At 42.2% G+C, this 22,274-nt stretch overlaps 1 protein-coding gene across 1 annotated transcript in view; it reads right to left on the reverse strand.

The window, feature by feature from the left end:
• ERGIC1 (endoplasmic reticulum-golgi intermediate compartment 1) overlaps window positions 1-22,274 on the reverse strand; it is a 140,284-nt gene that overhangs the window by 72,185 nt on the left and 45,825 nt on the right. The window contains exons 2-3 of the mRNA XM_075342352.1: window positions 20,044-20,105; window positions 11,568-11,640 (exon numbers count right to left, since the gene is read on the reverse strand). Of these exons, the coding sequence (XP_075198467.1) occupies window positions 11,568-11,640; window positions 20,044-20,105 (135 nt within the window). The remainder of the gene's footprint in view (window positions 1-11,567; window positions 11,641-20,043; window positions 20,106-22,274) is intronic.

The raw sequence follows: 22,274 nt of genomic DNA on the forward strand, positions 1-22,274 counted from the left end.
CCTGTTCTTGTCTACGCAACCTAGCAACCAGGCTCTCTACCACACCCCTTGAGTGGACATGGAGGCTATGCCCCCTCCTGGAATCTCTCAGGGGTCCTCCCAAAAGGTAGATGTGTGAGACCTGATTACCATGCGCCTGTGTAGTCACACCTCGGTCAGCCTTCTGGATTACCTGTGTTGCACTGCCCCCAGCATGGGTGCAGTACTCAGTGGTGCCTGACCAGGTAAGGGGCGCCACAGGGGGTGTTCACAGAATTGTCGAGGGGCATATCTTAAGGCTCTTCTACATACTTCGGCTTGGTGACAGGTCTACTTTTAGGTCTAAAAATGTATTTTTTGCTTTTTCATTGTCGCATGGCAGGCATTTTTTTTGTAGACATAGTTGTATGAAGGCTTGTTTATTGCGGGATGAGTTATATTTGTTAGTGGCATCATTTTTGGCTTCATACAACATACTGTAATAATTCATTTTTACTAACTCCTTACAGGAAGAAAAGGAAAAAAAATGTGCTTTTTTTATATATTTTACATGGGATTCTGTAGCAGTTGCTTGAATTTTTGTTTTTTAGCACTGTTTAATAGATGGATAAATGATGCATTTTTATAGTACTGCTCAATAGAAACAGTGATACCAGAGTATTTGTTTTAAACATTGTTTTTAAATGTAAACTTTTTTTTAACTATAGTTTTAAAGGGAACCTGTCAGGAGCAATATGCACGCAAGAATCATGAGCAGTTCTGGGTGCATATTGCTAATCCCTGCCTGACCGTCCCTGTATACACTAGCATAGATAAAGAGATCTTTAGGAAAAAGTATTTCTAAAGATCTTTTATCGTGTGCTAATGAGAGTGGGAACTATTCCCAAGGGCGTTATATCCCCCGACTAGTCCGCCCTTTTAGCATGTTCGTACGCCCACTGGGCCTTGCTAACATGCTATTCAATTCAGCATCACCACCGGAGGCTGCGCGTACCTGTGTTTGCTATGACTGCTCTTCTGAATGCTGGGCAGTTCCAGTCATGCACAGTATGAAGACGAGTGTACATGTCCCGGCTTTAGAGAGGTCTACTGCACCAAGAACTGCTCGTGGTTGTGGGTGCATATTGCACCCGACAAGTTCCCTTTAAATCCCATAAGAGGACTTGAAAACATGATTCCTTGACCACATAGATAATAAATCTGCACTGCTTATGTAGTATAGATCATTATATAGCCTTTTAGTGTTCGTGCTCATGCAGGCGAGCGTAATAATTGCATGTGAGTTACCAGATTTTTATTTGGATAGTATATGGACAGCAGACTGACCCATGTTATTCAATAGTGCTGCTGAGATGAATGATTTTTTTTTTCTCCATCCTACAAGAAAAAAAAAAAATTTAAAAAATTTTGCAGTATGCACTACTTTCTTCCAAGTCTCACCCATTCAAGTCTGAGTAATCGGATGTAAATTAGAAAATAATCGTCCAAATTTTCTGGATGAAACTCAGACAATTTTTCATACGCACGACTGCAGCCGCCCTAATAATAACAGGCAAGAACCCATATCATGGGCATGTCTAATAAGCCTTGATCAGCCTTGTGTCAATAGTCTGTATTCCTACCATATTTTGGGATATTCAGTACAGACAATTGGAATGTTTAGTTGATCCATGGCAAACCTGGAGGCCATTGCTAATACTTCACGCCATACTAACCATTGGCACCTTGCAATTCCGCTGCTGGGAGTCAATGGCGTCACAGAGGGAGTGATCTTACTCTTTCACAGTCCTTACATGCAACAGTTTCAATTGACTGCAGCATCTAGAGTGTTAACCGAGTCGCTGCACACATTGACAAGTGCTTACTATAAAATTATGGATCATGTCTTTAAAGTGTTGTGAAATTAATAGCGCTAAATGAGTAAAATAAATTATGCGCCTCAGCACACGGTGACTCCGCTTTGTTACTTATTTTTTTCTGCCTCTTCGAAGAGTTCCTATGACTCCTTTCAATAATGGCACTCGCAGTTGATGGTGGAATATATAGGAGGGAGGATATTTCATGAACCGACTTGTTACTACAGTGTATGTGTAACGGTACCATACAAAACCAATCGACCTCTTTATCGTGACCTATTGTTTCTCACATGTTTATAAGGGCTTGACTTGACTTTATATACTTGTAGCAATGAAACTGAATGAAAAACCTAAAATCAATGATAGGGGTGTCCGAATATTAGCCATATAGTGTATATACACATACATGTAAATCCGCACTAACAAGCCATAACTATAAAACCAGTGGCAAATAGCACTGAAGTATGTGTGTTGGAATAATGAAAACGAATCTGACCCATACTGACAAAGATAAGATTTTGATGGCACAACAGTAGGGTCAGATCATCCCTAAAATGATGGCCTTCTGGCATTTCCATTCTTCAGTGGCTATTACCTAGCAGATATGTCACAATGAATGACGTGTGAACCAGTGACAGGGTCATGGGCACCCAAGGCACACACATGTGTGAGGAGCAAATGCCAGTGGGTCTGGTCAGATAACAAAAGCAAAAAGTAATGGCAGCACAAAATACTAAGAAAATTTCAGAACACAAAGCAGCATTGCCTGCTGTGTAGGGCTAGCATAAACCCATACAGCAAAGTGACGGCACTGTGAACTGCTGACTGTGCTTACTACCAAAAGCACCTGAAGGGGGCACCTGAGCATCAGAAGAGAGCAATGAAAGTACGAACCGGCTCTAATATACCCTGCGTTCTTTTCTTGGCTTTCAAAGCTACCAGATTTTAAAATGCAAAACCCAAAATATCTTATCTTGGCTGCAGATTGTCATAAAAAGAAAACTAAAAAAAAACCCCAAAACTGTCCTTTACTAGCAAACCCCCTGTCCAGCTGAATCTCTGCCTTTACTCCTATTTCCAATACTGGCTACGGCGCAACGTGATGCTGACAGCCAATCAGTGATCTCCATGGCTTTTAACATGTAGACCAGTGTTTCTCAACTCCAGTCCTCAAGACCCACCAACAAATCATGTTTTAGGTTTTCCTCAATCAAGTGTTCAAGATTTCCTTAAAGTTGCACATGTGATGGAATTATTCCCTGTCTAATATTGAGGAAAACTTGAAAACATGATCTGTGGTGGGTCTTGAGGACTGTGAGAAACACTGGTGTAGACAGAATACCCCGGTCAGAGCCACTGAGCTCACTGATTGGCTGCCCACCAGCGTCGCAGCCAACGTTGGAAACCATGATGAGCAGCAGAGACTCAGTCCTGGACCTGGTGACTGTGAGAAAAGAACAGCTTGGTTTTTTTTACTAGTTTTTTTCTCAAAGGGGGCAACGTCTTAACCACTGAGATGTGCAGTAGCAGCATGTCTAGTCTATGAAGACCCCACGCCAAAACTAACATGACTAAAAAAAAAAAGTCCTGCTCTAAAATCTGTGTCAGGTATCCAGTTGTACATGAACAAAATGCAAAATGAAAGTAGATTTGTCCCGGAGTGGGAGTATTAATGCTATAATAATCGGCCTGGAATCCCCATGTTACACCCAGGAAGTGACAGCGCCCACGAGTATGAACTGATTCTGCGGTGTTAGTAGGCCATGCCGATTAGCATATCTTTCGTGTTACTACATACTCTTGGAGCATTGACAGCTCATACAGCAGCCATGACATATTCTATGTGTTTATTGAATACTAGCTATGCATTATTATGGTTGCCAAGAGACAATGGCGACTTCCATGCCCTGGGGATTATAACTAATCAGATACTCCAGCTATCTAAAGATGATTTCAGCATGTAACTTGTGTGAATCAGTGAATATAGAAAGGGAGAAACAGTGAATAGGAATCCAGTGAGTATAGAAGGATCATCTTCTGAGAAGTGGAGTGAGTAGACTCGGGAAAACACACATACAATGCATACTTGGAAGCCTATGAATGAGGTTTTCACTGGACAGTTGCACGTCACAGTATACAATAGTCACACGTCAAGAGATATTCTGAGTATATATACACTGACAGAAAGGCAATATCATTCTTACAGACTCAACCTAAGTCTTTTAGGAAGCCACATCACAAGATCTGACGCGAAAAGGGGTTCAGCTTCTTTACAGTTAAAATAACGGCCACCCTACCCAAGAAAAACCAAATATAGTAAGTGGTGTCCATGTTGTGCTGTTTGCGCCATGTGATGGATTCATTTCTGTTTTTCTGTTCTCCAAGTACAGGCAAAAAGGGACTTCAATAGTGCAGCGACTTGAAAGGCTAGGTTTATGCATCCAGTTCTTTATCCCCTTCCCGATGTAGAATGTAATAGTGCGTTCTACGTTGGGCTCCCATGTACAGAGTAAGCTCAGGAGCTGAGCCCACACCATACAGGGCATATGGTGGTCTGTCTGACATAGCCAGCATCTGCCTATAATGGCAGCAACCAGAGTCTGCTCTGATATCAGCTGTTTAACCATTTAGAAGCCACAATCACACTGTGTTGTTGATGATTTATCATGGCAGTCGGAGGCCTGATGAAGGTTCTCATCGCTGCCATCGGAGTCCTCCTGTAAAATTCCAGAGAACATAATGCAGTAGTGATTCAGTATACCAAACAAGTGCTAAAACAATCGCAGGCTGAAATTCCTTAAGGGGATTTAAAAGGAACCTATCATATGAAAAAAACACTAAGAACCTGCAGATATGGGATTCATCTGCGGGTCAATAGCGTTCCGAACCTGCCCGGTGCCCACACTTAGGGCCCTACTACCAGGAGGAAGTAGTGACCCCATTTCAGGAACTGCATCCCTTAAGGAAAATGTTGCTTTAGGGTATGTGCCCACAATCAGGACACACTGCGTCCTGGACGCAGCCGGTCTTGACCTGCAAGGCCGCGCGTCTCCTCCGTAGGAGACCGCAGCTGCTTGTACCCACGGTCAGGGTTCAGTGCGCTGCGGTCTCTCGCTTGTGTTCTCCCTATGGAGGACGCATGCAAATCCACAGGAAACAATTGACATGCTGCGGTGTGGAAAGACGCACCGCAGGTCAGTATTTGCTTCTCGTCCACTATGCTTGTACTGTACAACGCAGCGTTTTGGACGCAGCTGAAGCATGCTACGTCCAAAAAGCTGCAAACACTGATTGTGGGCACGCACCCTTAGACTCAAAAATTTCAATTTCACAAGAAGGAAACAGGATAAAAAAACCCCGTAATTTTTGTGTAATTTCTTTAGAATATGCTGATATCCCAATCCCATAGGTGTTCAAAAACAAGTGTTTGGGCACACAGAAGGGGGAAGGGCTCGGAGGGGAAGGAGCGGTATTTGAATTTTGGAGAGCAATTTTTCCTAAAGTACATAGCCGATATATGTTGTATTTGAAGATCCCCTGAGCTATCAAAACTGCAGAACCCTCCTACAAGTGATCCTATTTTGGAAACTGCACCCACAAGGAATTACCGTATTTTTCGTTTTATGAGCCGCACCGGATTATAAGACGCACCCCAGATTTAGAGATTTAAAAAAAAACCAAAAAACATAAAAAAAAAAAAGGTAAAAACAATAGGCTCCGACTTAAACTCTGGTGTTGTCTTATCGGAGGGGGTCAGCAGCGGTGGTGGAGTGGAGTCACAGGAGGCAGGGGCAGTGCTGGTGGGGGTCTGTCCTGGCAGCGGTGGGGGTCTGTCCTGGCAGCGGAAGCTGCGGTGGCTGTGTGGAGCAGGTCTGTGCGGCAGGTGTCCCAGATGCTCTTTTGGCGATCCTGGCTTCAAAGAAAGCGCCCAAAGCGGCGCATGCGCAGATGGAGCTCTCAGCCGAGAGCTCCATCTGCGCACACGCTGACTCCGGGTGCCGTCATTTGAACCCAGCATCTGGGACACCCATTGCATCGGACTGCGCCATACATCCGACCGCCTGCCCGCACAGAGAGGCAGCCGGCCGCCTTTCCGCACAGAGAAAGATTCTGTATGGCGTGCACTCAGTCAGGATAGAGGTGCTGCTAGAGGGGATGAGAATCCCACGTAGTTAATAAATTCTAATCACCGCACACTCAGAAGTAGTTTGCAAAAAGTGTTCAAAGTTTATTTACAAATGTGGTACTGGGCAGTAGGTGGTGTCGGGAAATGAGCGACTAAAAAACGTGTCGATCCTGCATGGGTCTTGTTCACGTTGTCGCTCAGATATGCAGTTCCCATAGGCGCTCCCGTGCCTATATCCATTATTGGTAACCAATGGTGGGTACTTTGAATATTGTAATAAGAAAATAGGTATCTTCCGAGTCCTGGTTAATGTAACGCACCAGCGTCTTGTAGTGATCGGGTTCTACTTGTTATATAGCCTTGAAGATGGAGATAGTGACCCAGAATGTTCTCACGTCTTGTAGTGGCAGGGTTCTTATCATTGTATAGCCTAAAGGCCCCTTTACACACGGAGACTTTCTAGCGATCCCACCAGCAATCCTGACCTGGCCGGGATCGCTGGAAAGTCTCTGGTGAGCTGTCAAACAGGCAAACCTGGCCAAAGACGCAGCAGCAGGGATACGGACCTGCAGAACGACCTAGCTGGTCGTTGAGGACGTGTCAAAGCAGTGCAGCGGGAAACAAAGGACTAAAAACTGTTCCTGAGAGATGTGTAGCGATCAGCGACCTCACAGCGGGGGTCAGGTCGCTGATGCGTTTCACACACTGTAATGTCGCTGGGGAGGTCGCTATTAAGTCACAAAACCGGTGACGTTACAGCGATATTGCTAGCGATGCTGCAGTGTGTAAAGGGGCCTTAAGGAAGTAGTATAGGAGACATGGGAATATGTTGTAAACATATGGCAAGTACTCAAATAGTTATAGTGATAAGGGAGGTTTACCTTCAAGATCAAGGCGATAAATCTGACGCTGCAGCGTCTTGTAATAGAGTTCTGACAGTTGTATAGTTTTGCAATTGGAGAAGGTTTACATAATGCAGCAGCATCTTGCACTGCGTATCTGAGCGACAACGTGACAAGACCCATGCAGCGTTGAAACGTTGTTTAGTGGCTCATTTCCCAACACCACCTACTGCCCTGTACCATTATTTGTAAATAAACTGTGAATACTTTTTGCAAACAACTTCTGAGTGTGCGGTGATTAAAATTTATTGCCCACACAGAGAGGCAGCCGGCACAGGCAGCCGCCCGCGCAGACAGCCGCCGAAGCAGACAGCCGCCCGCACAGACAGCCGCCCGCACAGACAGCCGCCCGCACAGACAGCCGCCCGCACAGACAGCCGCCCGCACAGACAGCCGCCCGCAGACAGCCGCCCGTGCAAATTCTCCACCTCCCGGTAAACTATATTCGAATTTAAAGACCCATTTTGGGAGGAAAAAATGCATCTTATAATCCGAAAAAAAACGGTAATTTATGGGTACAGTGGTTGTTTTTAACAAACAAATGATTCACAGAATTTTTATACAGTGGGCCATGAAGACATATGTTTTTTCCCAAGCTGTTTTACAATTAAAAATGTTAATTTTCACAATGGGCAATAAGAGAAAGCAGACCACATAGCGTGTCACACACTTTCTCCCAGAGTTTGTCCAAAAGTCCAATATCTGGTGGGAAGCTATTATTCAGAAAAAATGCAGAACTCAGAATGGAAGGAACGCCATTTCTGAGTGCAGATTTTGCTGGAAAAGTATGTGGGTGTCAAGTCACAATAGCAGAACCCTGAGGTTCCAGAACAATAGACCCCTATCCCCCCCCTTAAGTGACCCCATTTTACAAACTACACCCCAATTGGTGTAGAAAACATGTTGACAGCACAAGTGTTTCATAGACATTTATACCATTGGGCAGTGAACTTTTTTTTTTGTTGGTGTGAACTGCAGATATGGCAGCCTAATGCCCATACATTGTGCCCAGCTTGTGCTTCTGGAGAGACAGACCACGTTAATTTATATTTATTTCTATTGAAAATATAATGGACCAGAAACAGGGCTTGTGCTTGGCGAGTTAAGATGAAGATTTTTATTAAGATAAAGATTGTCCAGTGCAAAAATCTTCAGAAAAGAAAAAAAAAAAAAAACTATTGTTTCCATAGGCAAAACATAAAAACATAGAAATCGCAGCATCTCACATAAAAACAGCACAGACGCGTTTTGGCTAACAAGCCTTAATCATTGCCTTAGTCAAGGCTCTACCCGAAACGCGTTTCTGCTGTTTTTATCTGAGAAGCTGCGACTTGTATTTATGTTTTATTTGCCTATGAAACAAAGTGTTTTTATGAAGATTTTTGCACTGGACAATCCTTATTGGACTTTCTCATGGCAGTATGAGGTCCGTGCGTTTCTTCGCTTAAAGGTGAGCTGACTTTTACCACGTTTTTCCTTTCTAAAGATTTTTATTAGTACAATTTTTGGGAGTGTATAACATTTTGGATGACTTCAGATTAGATTCACATTTATTCTGAGCTCTGATGACTTCTATCAAGGTTTTGTCAAGATCTGTGAAATAGGCGGTTTAGATGGAACCTCTGTCGGATCCCTTCAAGACAAGCAGTGTTTCTCTGGACTCCGCTTGGCCTCTTTCAGAGGTGGCCGTCATTTTAGAGGTGCACAAAAGACAGTCGATAGCACTTTTTTGTGTGTAGTTCCATCTGAATCCTGTTTTTCTGACATTTAGGGTATTTGTACTGAGTCATCAGTCAATGCCACCGTCACTCTCTTAGGGAAGAAAATGGGAATAATTTTGGATATAGGAGGAGAGAATGATTGGAAAAGGGTGCAATCTGGAAATAAGTGAGGATAGGAGCTTCCCTTAGCGAGTGTTTCTGTAAAACGATACTGGATGGGAAATAGGGCATTGTCCAGAAACCATTACAAGGGATCAGAGAATGTCTGTGGGAAGTAAAGGAGTAGCCAGTAAAACAATGACCTTATATTAGGAAATGCCTTGAGGAATACGTAATCTGTATAGAAATGAGTACATTCAGCAAAAAAATGGAGGTTTATCTTTAAAGGGATATTCTTAGGTTCGGAAGATTTCCCCCGTCAGCGAGATACGGGATAACTTCCTGATCGCTGGGAGAATAACCACTGGGTCTCACACCGATCCCAAGTCTGAAAAAAACGGTGGTCGCTCATGTGCACTACCGCTCTTCTGGTTATGAAGGACTGTCCGAGCGCTTAACGAGACCTCCGGATGTTACTAAGAAGGAATCTAATGGTAGAGGACATGATCTACCACCACTCTGAAGAGCCCACGTTATCAAGATGAGGGCATCAGCGATCAGACCTAGAAAGATCAAGAAGTTATCCCCCAGCTTTCAAACTTATGTTGTCTTAAAGGGGCATTCTCAACTCAACAGTACTTGGGATCGTCAATCATTAAAAAGTAACTTGAATAGACATTGATCATTTCCATTTCTCTCACCCATATATACTGTACCTGGATTCCTAAAAAATCATCAGTTCTCCAATGCTGACTAGAGTCACATTTATAAGATTTTGAGGTCTGTCTATTTCTTATTTAACTATTGACCCCAGTGGACACTTATCGGAGTATATAGTCATACATGAGTAAGACATGTTCCGAGCCGGCACAATCAATTCACACTCTTCATCATCACTGGCGCCATGCAGTGAAGGGTAAAAGGGGGCCCAGGAAATATATTGATAAAATTGTGTATACTGACGGAGTCCCAACCATATGGATCATACACGTCATAGTAGTAGTCATGTTTTCCACTTTACAGAGTTAACCATTAAGACCAGGCTTGCTTGTGATTCACCACACATTGTTGGGATGTCTGTCTATATTACAGCTGTAGAGATATTAAATATGTGACGTGTAATAATTACGTACGTAGTCTTCCTGAATGGCTATATAATTAGTGTGGATATCTTTGCACATCTGTAATACACACTACTTAAAAGGGAAGCTATTATCAGAAAATCAACTATTGTTTACGTCAAGTTTTCGCTTATTTTTTTTATAACATTTTTGACAATTATTTTTTGGTTCAAAATCACAATCTTCGAAGAAAAAAAAAAAATTAGCAATTTATAGAGTAACCACTAGAGCTATTTTAGACTAATCTTTCTGTCTTTTTAGGAACAGTTTTCAGCAGGCTCCTTATCAGCAGAGGCAGAATTGAAATAACAAGTGACAACTCTATACACAGCTGAAAATACAAAATCCACCAATCACAATAGGTGATATCACCAGCTCCCACTCCCGCCATAATGTCCTTTACATATTACGTATTAGATAGTAAAAGAAAGGGTTGGGATCTGGACATGGTGGATAATGTAGTATTTGTGGATCTCCTGAAACCACAGGGAGTTAAGCAGGCTTTTCACGCAACAACATCGCTAACGAGATGTCGTTGGGGTCACGGAATTCGTGACGCACATCCGGCCTCGTTAGTGACTTTGTTGCGTGTGACACCGCAGGAACGACCGTTAACGAATAAAAATACTCACCATATCGTTGATCGTGCCCAGTCGTTCCTATCCCGATTATCGTTGCTGTTGCAGGTACGATGTTGTTCGTCGTTCCTGCGGCAGCACACATCGCTCCGTGTGACACCGCAGGACCGCGGAACAACATCGTACCTGCGGCCGCCCGCAATGAGGAAGGAAGGAGGTGGGCGGGATGTTCCGGACGCTCATCTCCGACACTCCGCTTCTATTGGGCGGCCGCTTAGTGACGCCGCTGTGACGCCAAACGAACCGCCCCCCTTAGAAAGGAAGCGGTTCGCCGGCGACAGCGACGTCGCTGAACAGGTAAGTATGTGTGGCGGGTGTAAGCGATGTTGTGCGCCACGGGCAGCAATTTGCCAACATTTAACACAAAAACCTGCTTTAAGTATTAAGTCATTTCCTTATGAAGCACTCTTACGGGATGAAAAATTGTATTTAATTATTTTTTATATATATTTTAATCCTTGTACTTTACTTTCGTGAAGATTTACACCTTTTTATACTTTGGTGAACTTCATTCATACATTTTATGTAAGAATAGATAATTGGTTGTAGAAGATTATTGGATGAGATCCAGATTCTCTCGTTCCACAGAAGATGGTGTCTACCACACTGATGTAGGATTAAGCATTCGGATATTCTGCTAAATTAGATAACTCCCTTAAAGTGAATCTGTCACAGGATATGCCACCTAATCCTGGGAGCAGCATAATCACTTACTGGGCTCCTTTAGTTTTGATAGCATCACTGTTTTATCAGCAGTAGTTTATCACTAGTGGGCTATAGTTTTTTTTAGAATTTGGATATACATTTGGGTCAATTGCATTTTCTTTCAACAATCAAACAAAACATGATCTTAATCTCAAACAAAGATTAGCGAAGAAACCACAGGTTAAATCTGTCTAAAGAGTCAAATCACCTGCATTTGGGGGAGATTAGGGGCTTCAGCACATTTTTCTAGAGGGGTTATCAAACTAGCCTGACTAATACTCTGTCCATGATACTAGGATAGAGCAAGTCAAAAGTTTCTTGGGCCATCCATTCTTGACCTTTCCTGCAAATACATAGTTACCAAAGCACTTCCCTGCACCCCACACTTGTTTAACTGGGTTACCTGTGGTAAATACTCACATTTCATTAGCAATGAATCCTGTCAACTCTGACAAAAACAGAAAGGTGATGAAGAAACAGCAGCAAATGGAAACTGCAAAAAAGAAGACAGCAGGTGGGTTACTGAAAGAATCAATGCATAATGACTGTACTGTCACAAGCAGGAGGCAAGTCAGCATGGGTTTCACATACAAACCAAACATTACAAAAAATAGCAGACGTCACCAATACAAAGCCAGGGGGTTGGGTTGGGGGGGAGTGCATTATGAAGATATAGATAAGTGGTACTGTTCCAGAATAAGACTCACAATTAATAAAATAGGAAATGGTTTGGACTTGTAAACACCTTTAAATTGTTGAAGGATAAAAATAGATGCTATATATATATATATATATATATATATATATATATATATATATATATATATATACATACATACACATATATATACATATATATACATACATATATATACATACATATATATACATACATATACATATATATACATACATATATATACATACATATATACACATACATATATACACATACATATATACAAACACACGCATACAAACACACGCATACAAACACACGCATACACACACACGCATACACACACACACACACACACGGCTGCTGATAAGTCTTTGTCTTTACCAAGAAGGAGACGAGATAGGATGATGAAACTTTACATTTATTCCTCATCGTTTCCACTGATGTCAACACACTTATTACATCGGTATTCCAACTTCTGTAAGCGTAGCAAAACGAAGGATTTCAGTTGTGCCTCAAATCAGGCATCCATAGCAGCCATGGCATCAGAAATGGTGTGACATTTGGTACCCTTGAGGTGTTTCTTCAGGTTTGGAAACAGATGATAGTTGGAGGGAGCTAGATCTGGTGAATAAGGTGGGTGGTCAACCAGCTTGAAGCCCAGCTCTACCAGTTTTGCCATGGTTGCTTGTGCAGTGTGAGCGGAGGCATTGTCTTGCAGGAACAAGATTCCTTATGACAGCTTGCCGCACCTTTTGGTCTTCAGAGCTGCCTTCGATTGGTCCAAAAGTTCAATATAATACCTTGCATTGATGGTTCAACCCTTTGGAAGGTAGTCCACTAGCAGCATGACCTCTTTATACCAGAACACAGACACCACCACCTTAGGGGCTGATTTTTGCATCCTGAACTTCTTTGGATGAGGAGAACCACTGTGCCTCTACTCTTTTGACTGCTCCTTGTTTTCAGGCTCATACAAATAAATCCAGGTCTCATCCATAGTGACCAGTCTTTCAAGGATGCTCTTATCAGTCCGGAAACGCTGACAAATAGATCGGGACGTTTTCACTTGCATGCTTCTGTGATCTGTTGTCAAACATTTGGGGACTCACTTTGCAGATAGCTTCCTCATGTCCAAGTGTCCATGGATAATGACAAACACGTTCATGGGAAATCCCCATGATGTCTGCTATTGCTTTGGCTGAAATTTGTGGATTCTCCAGTATGAGGTTGTGCACAGCATCGACGATCTCCGTAACAACAACAACCACTCTCAGTCGTCCAGGATGTTCCTCATCATTGGTGCTGAAGTGGCCCGTTTTAAATTTGGCAACCCAGTTCTTAACTGTGGAATATGAAGGGCATTGATCCCCCATCGTCTGTGACTTACCACCATGAATATCCTTTGCAGGCTTTCTGTGCAGAAACAAGAATTTTATCACTCCTCTGTTCTCAGTTGCTTTGAATATCGCTTTAGACTCCGCCATTTTGTTTTGCCACGTGCGTACAACACATATGCTATAAGCAACAAACACAACATTTTGACAACATATATTAGAAACATAAGGCTTTCATGTGATGTAACATTTGTTACCATATACACAAAAAAAAAATCACAAGGCTAAAGACTTCTCAGCAGCGTGTGTGTGTGTGTATAAGATTCTCCATACTTTCATCTCGAAATGGGCTTACTTAAACATGCAAAATGTTGTTGTCTCAACCAGTTACAATAACAGTGAAAATAGAGATGTTCTAACTTTGTGTTTCTAAAATGTATAAGTCAACTCAATACATAGGCAGAAGTGCTGAAAATACTATACATGTCTGCACAATGACAATGACAATGCCCTGCCTGTAGAACTTGGAGACAAGCGGTTAAGTAGCTAAGTTCATTAGCATGGTGACGTAGCAAGACTTCCGGCCTGCATAAAATCCCCACAAAGCCGATTAGCCACTTGCATAGCTCAGGTATTACGGTAGGTAGCAGCGCTCACAGCTGATGAATCCTTGGTCCTCCTGAATGAGACAGCATACGTAGAGATTGCAATAAACTAATGCATTCATGTGCAAACTGTATCACATGGCATGGAGAAAGGCACAAGAAATGATACAATGACAGTACATGATCTGTGGAAAACTGCAGGGCCATATTAGATTAAAAAGGCAATAAATGGCTTCTGTACATTTTTACAAAAGCTACCGTACATATAGGGTGTTCCTAGGCAGAGCTACTAGTGTGATTACTATGGTACACTGCACCATATCGTAAGCAGCGGTAACATCCATGCCAGTGTCTGTCCTCTCTGTCTCCACTTCTGTCCGCAAGACGACTACAAGGTCGTCCTGTTTTACTCCTGGGTACTGCCCAGCCTGAAAGCTCAGGGGTTAATTCCCAGCTACTTAGAATTTCTCTATGCTGTGAGCCTGGGCTCTCTATTTAACCCTAGAACACATACCTGGTGCCTCGCCGGCCTGCTATGTTACTTGTTTTCTATTGTAGATTTCTATTGTTGCGCATTCTAGGGTTAAACTGATAGAGTCTCATGCTCCCTACTGCCATTCATATTTTATACCAGCTTCTGAGATTTGTTCTGATCTCGGCTCTTTTACTTACATTTTTTCTTATTTTTAATGTTGTTCCTTGTAATCGCTCCTGATTCTGACCTGGCGAGTTAACCATTCCTGCCAGCGGATATTCCAAGGCCTTAATCTTGGGCCCCTATGTAAGTTTATCCCAGTACAATAAAGGTTGAAGGACATGACTTCCCTGGGACTGACAAGAGTAGCTAGTGCACAGCCTGTTCTTGGAAGCCCTATCGAGAGCTGCCAGGTGACCACGGCCAGATCCCCATTAGATTGGTCTCTGGGATTTAGAATCCCAGAGACCAATTAACATATTAATGATCTAAGCTAAGGGCCCCAAAACATAATAGGCAAAAGTTGGTTTAGACCACAGATATCAACCCACCGTCTACTGTATGGTGACCTCCAAGCTCTCCTCCAACAAATGATGTCGGAGGAGATAATAGTAAATCAAGAGGTAAGGTGCTGCTAGTTGACTATCAAAAACCTTTTTCGCTCTCTCCTTTGAAAATACATGAATATTCGGCTGTCCCAAAAGTACATGTGTAAACAGCAGTTGGAATAAATAACCGATAGCTCAATAAGCACTCCACTTTCGGCTATCCTAAGTGAAAGGCCAGACTAAGGTGACCATGTACATTAGACTAAATGAAACCGAACCCGCCAATATCGCAGGAACAGCCGGCCCTCCAATGTACATGGGAGCCTCCAGTCTCTCCAGACACATGATGGCAGGCGAGATACATACTGGTCCGATGGAATTACATTGGCCAATCCCTTGTTTCAGCAGGAATGTAAACTGTTGCCAGATGAGTCTGGCAGTGGCTGTCTCATAGAAAATAAAGGAACACTTGGCTGAGTCCAGTATTCCTGTGTATGGTGAAGACAAGAGGACAGCAGTGGCATGCAGGGCAACATGACTATGCAGATTTCAAACCCAATATGGTACGCAGAACTTAAGGCGTTATGGATACTTTCACACATCAGTTTTTTTTTCTATCAGGCACAATCCGGAAAAAAACGGATAAAACGGATCTGGCGACGGATGCGTTTTATCCCCATTGATTTGTATTAGCGCCGAATTGTGCCTGATGGCCTTGCGTTGCATCCGGCTTTTGCCGGATCCGTCGTAATTGGCTAATGCGGCGGCCGGATGGAACGTCTCTTGTAACGTTTTTTGTCTCTGACAAAAAAAACGCATCGCACCTGATCCGGCGTGATATGGCGTGATTTACAATGGAAGCCTATGGACGCTGGATGTGGCGTAATGCGGCAAAATAACGGATGCGGCCGCTGGATCCGCTTTTTTTTAAACTGAGCATGCTCCAATTTATTGGAAAAAAACGAAAAACGGATCCAGCAAAAAAAAAAAAAAACGGACGAAAAGGATGCATAAACGGATGCGCCAGATCAGTTTCTTGACGGATCAGGTATACCGGATCCATCAAAAAATAAAAAAGGATCCAGTGCATCCGTTTTTGCATATTCTGCACCGGATCCGTTGCATCAGGCACACGCCGGATTGTGCCTGTTGCCAACAAAACTGATGTGTCAAAGTAGCCTAAGCCATATGCACCATGTAAATCAACAGCACCACCATAATCTCCCACCGATCACGATAGTGGTGGTCTGACAGTACCCTATAGTGAACATGTGAGACAACACTTTCATTCCCAGTATATGGAAGTGGTGATCACACAGGCGCACACTACCACTCCATTCACTGAGGGGTCTCTGGACCCCTGTTCTTGGGATTCAGTTGGGAGTGTCGGCAGCTAGATCCCCCGGCAAACATTGTACATTTATCATTTTGTGGATAAGTAATAAATGTTGCTTATAGGAAAAATACGCCATAATTCCATGGTTGCAATGAAAACCTATTTACATTTTTTCTTATTAAATCATATAACAGTTAAAGAAGTAGACTCTGTAAATCACTATGGCTGGTGGCCATGGATAAGCATGACCTGAAAGAATATTGTGTGCAAGGCACAAAAGAGCATTGTTACCGCAATCGTATTTTGCAAATCTGCATTGATGTCAGAGGAAATAAATACCAGGAAGAAATGTCTTAGCCAGCATGTGACTACAATGTGAATTCATACTAAATTATAAAGCTCATTCTATTCATTAGTAGACCTAAAAGCCCTCCTCTAAAACTGCTCTTCAGACAACATTCCACTAAAATTAAATACTGGATTTTACATGACCCCCGTAGGATCACTCTGGGACACAGAAAACCCAACCTAGCAAACTCGGGAGATCTACGGGGTGCTCAGATCAGAGGAAATGTTCAAACACAAAAATATGAGATCTTCTACATCTAAAAATGATATATGATAAACAATTGTGTAACAGAACCTCTGGATGACTCTTACAGCCTTTTCGCCAAAAGCAAAGAAAGGAGATTTCACATGATGATAGTAACTCTATCCGTCTTCAGGAAACAGAACGGCTGTCAGATGACACTTGCTCAATTCAAGGCTCTGGTCATATGTGGAGAAAGGGCAAGTTTGGAGCATCCACGAATCGTGGCCATCAGCATCCGGATGATCAACTGATGTATAGGCAGTGAGGAAACTAGTGTGATTGGCTCTTCACTATCATGTATACAATGGAAGCCAGTATATACACAGACTCAATATACACTCAGATAAACCACACATACAAAATTTTCCATCCCTGCTTAAATATCAGATTTATGAGCAACATTTTCAAACTTTCTGCCTTTTGTATTAAACCAATCAAGCAAGGACAAGTTAAATAACTCAAACAACTAATATACCAAGTGGTTTCTCCAAATTCATCCCATAATGACACTTTGGTCAGGGCCAGACGAGCGTATAGCATTTGATGCAAGAGATCGGATGTGATATGCCAATAACACTCGGCTCAGGATCAGTTGTGAGCATAAGCTGAGTGTCATACTGTGTACTGATTCTCTCATATGTGAGAACCAGACCACAGGTGAGGAGAAGATGGAGAGATTCATTTCTCCATCTTCTCCATTGCCTGTCTCTGTATATATCGGACTGTGCTCTCATGTCATCAGTGCAGTCTGATTTTTCACACTCACCCACAGACTTGTATGGGTGCGCATGATCCGAGACACACTGCCAATCGCATGATGCTGCAATTTTTTTTCTTTTTGCCTCATTGAATAACATTGTCAGAGTGCACTCATCCAATTCAAACGCTACTGTGATCCCGGCCTTTTACACACTATTTCAGTCTCCTAATTATTCAACCTCTTAATGACAAACATCTTTAGCACTCAGTAGAGCACTTTCGACTTTTATAACCTGCTGCAAACATAATTTATAGCCAAACACCAGCTTCTGGCAGGTTTCCTGAAGAATCTAATCCCTTATGGACAATAGCCTCCAGCTCACTAATATTCTTCAATTTGCGTGCTGTAACTTCCTCCTTCAAAACACCATCAAAGATTTTCTAAGGTGTTTAAGACAGACAACTGTGACAGCCACTTCACAATCTTCTGGACTTCGAAAACCAAGACTTGATGGACTTTGAGGTATGGTTGGGACCCTTGTTGTGTTGCAATCCAAGACTTTGCTTAACCACAGGAGACATCATACTTTCGCCTGAGTTTACTGATACTTGATTGAATACATCTTGCCCTTCACATACTGCAGATTTTCAGTGTCAAAAGAAGCAAATTAGCCCCAAAGCATCATCGAGCACCTCCATGTGAAAACCTCCTTCTTCTCCAGACCATACCTCTGATCCACAAGCTCCAAAATCTTGCATTTTACTTAAAGGGATGGTTCACTATTTATTTTTCCAAGGCACATTGATATTATGTTGAGAAACAAGTTTTCTTTCCAATACCCTGTGTTGCCAATAGTGCCTGTGAGAGGTGCTATTGCTGTCTGCTCACCCCCTTCGCGTGACCCCTGATGTCCGGTGATGTCATGTCAACTTCCAGTTGACCTGACATCACCACAGCCGGCCTCAGGCTTCCTGATTGACTGGGCTGTGGGCGGCGTTTCATTGGTCATCACAGCTCAGTATCTCCCTGTTCCCTCCTTCACTTCAGAGCGTCGCAAGAAGGAGCGACGCTGGGCTGTTATGAGCGGTGAAACACCACCCACAACTCAGTCACTCACGATGACTGGGGCCGGGCTTGGTAATCTCAGGTCAACTGGAAGTTAACGTGACATCACCGGACATCAGCGGTCACAAAGCCGAGGGGTCAGGACAAGGAGATGAGCCGACCGCAATAGCGCCGCTCACAAGCACTTTTGGCAACACAAGGTATTTGAGAGAAACCTTGTGTCTTAACATTATATCGATGTGCCTTAAATAACTAGTGAACCATCTCTTAATATTTCCAAAGAGAATCCCCAAACTTTTGTGGCTTATTCATATGGTTTTGAGCATACTGAAGCTACGTTTTCTAGTGCTTTTGGGCCTGTACATGTCTAGATCATGGAGTTCAGTCACAGAGATCTTCAGTATTTATGTGCATTAGGGCTTGCTCACACTAGTGTATAAAGAAAGAAGGAAAAAAAAAAAAAAAAAAAAAAAGGTACAAACTATTGTGCCTTGGAAGCCAGCACTAACTAGTGCTCTGTCGGCTCTGCTCCGCTTGGTCCAAGAGCGCAAATAAGGGATTCCTGCACGAAAACGACTGTAAATCTACAGGAGGAGAAAGTATCGTGTAGTCACCCACTTCATGGAAGTTTGATGCCTGAGACTGCTCGCAGGTAAATCATTATCGGAACATTTTGATGAGCCAGCGCTCTATCGCATTACCGCTACAATCCTGGAACGCAGTATATTCAAACCCACATAAGGGTATTGGAATTATGAAAGTGCTGCTCATGTTTTAAACTCTTATCAAAAACATTCTTACTTCTGGACTGGCACAAAAAAAACCCTCCAGGTGGTTGGAAAACTGTGCTGCAGCGTTAGTTTATTGGCATTGAATAATATAACATATGCCTTGAAACATCATTTGGTGTATATTACCGGTAAATAGTCGCATCTGCCGCCGGCCGGGGCATTGCGACCAGATATCTGATATTTTGTTTCCTGCACCAATATTTCAATTTTATTTTAATTTCATGTAATGAAAATTATCAATTGATAAGTGGTTGTATTATTGTATGTATTTTGTTGAAAAAATTATTGTCTAAAACAACGATGGCAATTTAATAAAAGTGTAATAAAAATCAGATAAGAAACCTCATATCAGCACTGGTTTTTGGGGATTTTTTATGGTATATAAAAAATCTCATCCAAATTTATTACCCGATTCCAGGCAAATTAGGGGGGACACTTTGCCTATAAACCTAGCTGCAGATTTAATGGTTTGGGGGTCAAGCGCTAACAATTGTCTATAGACAGCTTGGTTTAACTTATTAAAATGATGCTTCCTTGCAATATAGATTAGTAAATTACCATTAGCTATCTGGAATGGGGTACCAACATACAGACAATACCTAATTGACATGTATTATCAGAAATTGGGCAGGAGCCAGAAAAAGTTCAACATCCTCTGCTTTACTTCAGAAAAATGATAGAACACATTTTGGTTTATTTTGTCTTTAAAATGATTAAATCATTAAAATACATTCACAGAAACAGATGCATAGAAGAGAGATCACTTACTGATAGCCCCAGTGTAGGTGGGTTGTGTTAGGTCTTTAGGCACCTTCCGGTAGATGTCAAACCTAGAGTCAAAAAAGGAACAATGTTAAGAAAAGACTAATCAGAGATGTTAATTTTATGATATCCCCAACTCCTTCAATGTTAGCCCATAACTATGTTATTAGAAAACCTTTAAAAAAGGTGTCTATCCAAATGTTTAGGCTTCATGGTTGTACATTACATTGTGTAAGGTACTTGCATCACTAGAATATACAGTATATAGTCCATCCGTTCATAATTTTTGGAGGTTTTATGATCAGGAGGTGGGAGCAAACCAATACACCCAACAGAACAAGTGATTGCTTGTATACTATATAACTCTTCCTTTAATTCCCAATTGAATGCATTTACGGGATATGATACAAGTAAGATATGCACATATTAACTAGTGTGGTCACAAAAATACTTAGCATATGCTCAGATAACAATGCACGGCCCAAGCTTACGCACAAATCCGTCACATATCATCACGTGAGCACATTTAGGATTAGGAGATGAGCCTGTAGCATTCAATGGGAGAGAATCAGATGGGAAAAACTAAAATTTCTCGGTCGGCTCATGGTCTGGTTCTGCTCCGAGCGTGAACCAAGTGTCATTGTACTGTGGTTTGACTCATGCATGCGACAATCGGAGCACCGATGCGGAGAAGATGCAAAAATTAATTTCTCTATGTTCTTGACTCTTGCATGCGACAATCGGAGCACCGATGCGGAGAAGACGCAAAAATTAATTTCTCCATGTTCTCTATTGACTGCTCTGCATATATCGGACTGCACTTGGATGTCATCAGTGTACAGGCAAAGTGTACTGTCATGGCCAAACATTTTGACACTGACAATTTTTGCTTTTCACCCAGCTTGACGCTTCATTGTTTTTAGATCTTTTAGTCAGACATTTCTATGCTTACTGATATACAATTATAAGCATTTACACTTATTAACAAACACATCAAGTTTATGAAGACTCAATATATACAGCGTTGATCCTAATTTTAATACTTCTGCATTTCGCCCTGACATGCTGGATATCAGCTTTTGGGCCATATCCTGACTGATGGCAGCAAATTTTTACCGACTCAGTGCTTGGAGCCTATCACAATTTCAGTATTTTTGTTTGGTCACCGGCTTTGTGATGATTGATCACGGGTGCTTATTAGGAATAATATCTGAACAAATTCCTAGCCAATGACCCAAAATTTCAATGTTTTGTTAACCGAGTAACGTAGTTATCACTTTTGCCTTGTGCCATGGTGCTCCATCATGATGGAAAAAGCATTGTCCATCACCAAATTGCTCCTAGATGGTTGGGAGAAGTTGCTCTTGTAGAAGATTTAGATACCATTCAGAGAACCTATGGTCATTCTTCAAAAAGCGGGTGGCCAAACAAGAACATAGAAGTTGTAATAAACTCCAAGCACCGATTAGGCATGAATGGGTTACCATCAGTCGGGATTTGGTCTGGGAGAATAAGCCTTGAAAAATAAGGGTTAAGGCCCTGTGCGCACACTGTTTTTACCCGCTTTTTTGCGTTTTTGCTGGAGAAATTTCTTGAGAAAATGGTTGTAACCTTTCTGCAGACATTCCCCAGCAAAACCTATGGAAAAAAAATTAGCTGTGTGCACACTGCGTTTTTTCTCAAGAAATTTCTCTCTGTAGATTTTCTTGAGAAAAAGAATGAGCACGTCACTTCATTTCTGCAGGTACCTGCGTTATTTCACTCCATTGACTGTAATGTAATCATGAAATACCACAAGGAATAACGCAGGTAGCAAATTCTGTGCGTTTCATTGCGTTTTCCTGCATTATTCCCCGTTTTTCAGGACATAATATTCATCACTGCCCTGCGTTTTCTAGGGAAGTGATGCCATTATGATAGGAAGAGGAAGTTGAGCAGAGAGAAAATACACACATTTAACACTCACACGCAGACACAGATATATATAATACACATAGAAATCAAATGTACATATTAAAAATAAAAAACGGAAAAAAAAAAAACAAAAACCCATGGGCTCCGTGGTATTTTTACCGTACCTTAACGTTTAAGGTAAACATACAGCGGCGGCCCGGTATTCTCAGGCTGGGGAGGGCGAGGGCCATTGTTATTGCTCCCCCCCCCTCCCGCAGCCAAGAATATCAGCCCGCCGCTGCCCCGAGAATGTGGCATCCATTATGTGACAGTCCCGGCGTGTT

The sequence above is a fragment of the Anomaloglossus baeobatrachus genome, chromosome 4 (genome assembly GCF_048569485.1).
Source record: "Anomaloglossus baeobatrachus isolate aAnoBae1 chromosome 4, aAnoBae1.hap1, whole genome shotgun sequence".
NCBI classification, from domain to species: Eukaryota; Metazoa; Chordata; class Amphibia; order Anura; family Aromobatidae; genus Anomaloglossus; species Anomaloglossus baeobatrachus.